Genomic DNA, 5,365 nt, shown 5'->3' with positions numbered 1-5,365 from the left:
TCCGGGGGCTGCCGGCAGTCACACTCTCCCCAGTCCCGCTCCAACTGGTCCCCTAAGGCTGCAGGCTGGAGGCCTGTGAGGAAGAGTGGAACTGGCAGAGACAAAGCGTTACCTGGCCACTGGCACTGGGCATTTTGTTCCTTCTCAATATTATTCAAGTAACCATTGATTTTCTATAAATAAAGATTTTTTAAAAAGTAAAATACTGTTGTAAACGAGGCTGAGACTTTTGAAAGGAAAAGTCAACTCGTTTATTTATTAACTGCTGAGAGCGGGAACCCAGGATAAGCCCAGGCTCCTCGCGACAAGCCAGAATAAAACAATACACCAACAAGACAGTGAGACCCACTCGGTGCTCCCTTGGACCCCAAGTTCCGCAGGTGAACCCCCTCGCTTCAGGTGGCTTTTAGAGTCTTTGGTGCCACCGGACTGGTGCATTTCTTAATCCTCGTGCTGATTGGTCCCTTTCCTGTTCCCTGGTTGGCCTATACCTCCGTGCATTCCTCACCAATCATTTCCAAACAAGTCCACTTCATTGGTTGGCTCGTTCTCCAATCACAGTCCAGGGCATCGTCCTCATCCCTTGTACCCTACGAAGCAATGGACTAGAAAGTTCCATTTATTAAACCCATTGGGTCCTTGATATATCCCATCCAGTGGTTACATTCCAGCTTTACACCCGTACAGTCTCGCAACTTAATTAACATGTCCATCTATTCCACCTTCAACTCCCCTCTTTTATATCTCATTTAAGCAGTAATAACCAACACCCTGAAACCAATTCATTTATTACAATACCATCATCACATCAGATTCCTTGGAACCGCCCATTACAAAAACATTTGGCGTTTTGGTAATGTAAAGACGGATGCATTTTTCATAATCCCTTATTGTTTAAAGCTGATCTGTATTTACTTACTATTTATTCAATTGTAGTAAACGTTATTTTTTCAAATGGCAGGACTTCAGAAAAATACATAGTTTTATCCACATTTAAGTATTCTTACTAGTGTGTGACTGTGAAGTTTTCACAGCTGACAAGTTCTGCACTAAGGCCTTACCCTGTTTATGGCAGGTCTTACCCTTTTTCTGGTTCTTCATTAAGGCATTACCCTTTTTCAGGGTATGATTTTTCTGCCACTACTGCATGAAATACTGTGCTCAGTGGTTAAGTCATGTGTGGTGAGCAAGCTAGCTAGAAGAGTACTGAAGTGTTGATTTCAGTTTGCAGGAAGAGATGAGTGTCATAATTCCAAGGTGACAAACCAGATCCCGCTCCTACATTTGTCACTCTACTACCACCAGGATGACTGCAGGACAAGTCTTCTTAAAAAACCCAGGGTCTCACTGAGGATCACCTAATTTCTTGTTATTTTCTGGATACATACCTGGGAGTACATTTGCAGAAGCTCTCAATGCTTTCTCTTTATGTTTACTTTGATGGAAAGCATGCTTTGAATATATCAAAGCTTATATAAACTTCCTAAGATTTAAAAATAGGGGGGGGAAAAGTGTAACTATTCTGAATAAATTAGAATATCTGTATCACAGATTGACAAAATTGATGGGCTCTCAGTAGTTTGAAGGAAGTCCCTTTAATCCTTCCTTTCTCATAGGTGAAATATACTTCTAATTTTACTCCCTTGAATAGATGAAATATAATTTCTGTGATACTTTCAACATGGTAAAATATTGGGATAGTTTGGAATAGCAGTAGGGATTTTATTAGTAGACAAATAAATCTATACATATTCAGGGCAAGCTTTACATGATGTGTAGAGAATGAGACCTGGAGCCCCACATTTAAAGAAGAGTAAAAGGAAATAAGAGGTAACTAACTATTCAATACTTCCAAATTTCAAAGTGCTAATCATATGGAAAAAAATGCATCATTAAGTCGCTTATGGGGAAAAAAGAAGCATCAGAATATCTCTCTTTTTTCACCGGAGGGTTTAGGGTCATCATGGCCTTTGTTGTGGTGTTCTGTGATCCCCTTGCAGTGCTTTGATAACTGAAGATTGAAATACAGCGCACACAGGATGAGATTAGTTACTTTCCTCTGACATTTCCTAGCTTAGGACTTACTCACTTTACAGCCTTAATGTCCTTTAATTCCTTTATATGTAATTTTATACTAGAAATAATAGAAGTAGTCCCTGACTTATTTTATATTTGAAGTAATGACCAACTTAGGAAAGCAAGGGTATGATCCAGTTATTTCAATTTTATCCACAAGTTACTTTTGCCTGTTTTGAATTCATGGTACACCTCAGTAGGGTGACGAGAGCACTCAAATGCAAATAATTTCTTTTACCACCTGTAGGAGAAAATGAGAGTGACATTCAGCAGTTGTGCATGAAAACTGTCCTAAACCAGCAGCAACTGGTACATTTGATAATGTGTAACCAAAAAAATTCAAACTGCATGACCTTAAGGACCACAAAGTCAACAGAGATTAGCTAATGCCTGGGTGAATTTATGTAGATGGCAAAGCAAGGTCGTGGATCAAACTGTTGACAAGCTAAAGAAAGAAAACAAGGAAGAGCTATAGTGTAAAAACCCTGATGTAAGATCCATATAGGAAGTAGCATCTGTTAATTTGTCTTTTGTGACCAGAATGGTCTATCTTTTCTAACACTCTTCTGTAGTCCTTTTTGTGTCTGCTACTTTTCATCCCTTGTTTAATAGTTGAGGTTGTAAATTAACAGAGACTTCCCATTTGTCTTCTATTTTTGCAGCACTAGGCTTAACAAAACCCCTGTCTCGGGTTCTGCTCCAGTAAAGATACTTAATAAATCATTAAACTATTTCTGAAGCCATGAATAAGCTGAGTCCTGAGAGCAGTGGTTTGCAGTCCTCATTTGGGTGGGGATGCTGGGGTTGTAAAGGTGTAGTTGTGCTATGTGCCATGAGGAAGCAGGGGCCTTGGGCTGTTCCAGTGGGGAGATGGAAACATCCTGGTTCCACAGGCAGTACACAGCCAGACTTCTGAGTCTTGGCTCTTAGGTTGTCACCCTTGCTCTGCCACCGGGAAAGGGCACACTACTGTCGGCAAGAAATTTCCTATGGTATGAAGACAGCCAGCATCTTTTTAATCTTATGACTAAGTAAACAGTGAACATTGTGCCATTTTTTGCTAGAAAAGAGAATTCATTTCAAGAAAGAAACAGACATTTCAAGAAGAAAACCTCTTTGGTGCCTGTGTAGCACCAGAAGCTCATCCTCTGTTCTGTCCGAGCTCTACATCTTCTGCTTTTCCATTGAGTAGGTCTGTGCAGAAATGTTTGACAGAAGATTTAACTTCAACTATTCTTTGATTAGTTTGACTTGTAGAAGAATAATTTGTGGCTCTGAGTTGTGTGTGTCATTGTTTACCCTATGGTTTACTGCTATGTGTAATTGTTTTATTTGTGGTGTTTATTCATATTTGGAGAGGCCTGTGTCCTCCCTAGCTCATTGTTTAGTCTAGCCTCAAGCTCCATTTTATCCCTTTAATCTTTTCATCACTTAAAAAAAAAAAAAAATCAAAACATCTGCACTAAGTGATCATTTTTACTCTTCTGCTCTGGACTCTTTCCAGTTAGTCAGTATCCTTGACTACCTAGGCATCTGGAATAATAAATAATTTTCTGAAAGCAACCTCTGAAGAACCATATAAAAAGCCATTTACACATCTATTTTCAGTAAATGTTGATCTTCAGATACAGCCAAAACATGACATTGACTATGGAAATGACAAACTCCTCTCTCTTCAGTGTATTTCTTCCGGATTGCATGCTGCTCTCTCTCTTTGTACAAGGGAGTATGAAAGCATAAAATAACTGCTCCTTTCCAGAAAGCCTTGCACAGCTCAGCTTGTGTCAGGCCAGTGAATATAATTAGAGATTCAGAGACTGTAAAAAAACACTGAGGAGAGTGGAGGGGGGTGTAGCAGTAGCCATGCAGGAGAGCTATGGAAAAGGGAAGTGTGAGCATTCCAGGAAAACACCAAAGTAAAAGAGTCAGCACAGGTCAGGTGCTGCAGCAGGCACTTTGTATCCTCCCCTCTGCAAGGAGCCTGCTCTCCGAGAGGTAGGAGGGAAAGCACTATTTTACTCCTTTTATGTACAACTCCATCTGTCATACATGAACTCCCTAATTAATTTGGTCTTTGCATGTTAAGTGTTTTAATTAGTTAATTTTGGGTTACACAAATTTGAGTGTTAATGTTCACCCATCAGTCCAGGTACAAATATCAAGTTCTGTTATTAGTGTGTTCACTTGTTCAAAGCAGTTTATCTGCACCAGTTCCAGTTAAAATCCCCTAGTTAAAAGTGTCCCAGTTAAAATTCCCCTTCCAACTTTAAAAAAAAAAAAAAAGAGTTGTTTTTCTTACGTTCTCTGTATACTTTTGCTAATGTTTTAAGCTGTGTTGGATGTATTTTAATATTTATTTTAAGGTTTTCTACTTTGCTCAGAACCAGCCCCAAACCCCAGTTCCTAACAGCCAACAGCCAGTTTTAGACCTTTAGCCGTTGGTCTGTAGGTAAGCTCCATGGCAACCTGAATCTTAATAAGGACATGTTACCACTCTTACTCCAGCTGCTACTACCCCCTGACAACGACGAGCTATTGGTAGACAGAGATAATCTGTCAAAGGAAAGCACCAATCACTTAGAACCAAAGGGGTGTGCCATGGGCGGTCTGTGGGCGGACTGGGGCGGAGCAAAGGAACTATAAAATAGTGAGTCAGCCTCAGAGCAGGTGCAGACCACTGCAGACTTAGCTGTGGTGGGCGCCAGTGCTGGGCACTTAAGCCTTACTCCTATTTAGGAGCCTTCAATAATTTTTCTCCAACTTTTGGGTTAGCCAAAAGTCAGCCCAGCACTGCAAGTTCTCCACCGGAGGTTCAGTGCTGTAAAAGCCAAAAGATCTCCAATCCCTGCGTTCCTGGGAATACCCTTTTGAGCCACTAGGATCCCAAATTTTGACATTTTCCTGATTTTTATAATTTTTCAATTTTTTTCTGTTTTAATAAATTATTTTAATTTTTCTAAGAGTTGTCTCGTTCCTCACACCATCCAAAGTCATAAATTAGTTTCTTCACATAAGGCAGTCCCCGCATGAGTGTCTGTTAAACAGACAAATGCTTCCAAACCTTATCATAATTAAACACACCCAACCACTCCATAACTCTGCTTATGTAAAGCATAAAAGAGAAGAAAACAAAAAAAACAACCACGCTTGGCCATCAGGAAGGCATCAAAAATCTTGCTTGTCAAGTCAAAAACTTTGCTTCCAAACACAGTCCTGGGCTGAGTAACATTATTTAGGTCTCTATTTCTGAAAATTGTGTGCAGGCCTGCTGGAATCACATTTGGAGCAA

General features: G+C 40.1%; 1 protein-coding gene across 1 annotated transcript in view; it reads right to left on the bottom strand.

Moving 5' to 3' along the window:
* Positions 1-4,074, bottom strand: part of HJURP (Holliday junction recognition protein) — a 22,227-nt gene extending 18,153 nt beyond the window's left edge. The window contains exon 1 of the mRNA XM_017731799.1: positions 113-4,074. Within this exon, the coding sequence (XP_017587288.1) occupies positions 113-133 (21 nt within the window). The 5' untranslated portion in view covers positions 134-4,074. The remainder of the gene's footprint in view (positions 1-112) is intronic.
* Positions 4,075-5,365: the final 1,291 nt, after the last annotated feature.

Source organism: Corvus brachyrhynchos, unplaced genomic scaffold (genome assembly GCF_000691975.1).
Source record: "Corvus brachyrhynchos isolate BGI_N302 unplaced genomic scaffold, ASM69197v1 scaffold3, whole genome shotgun sequence".
NCBI lineage: Eukaryota > Metazoa > Chordata > Aves > Passeriformes > Corvidae > Corvus > Corvus brachyrhynchos.
This window is presented reverse-complemented; position numbering and strand designations above follow the sequence as displayed.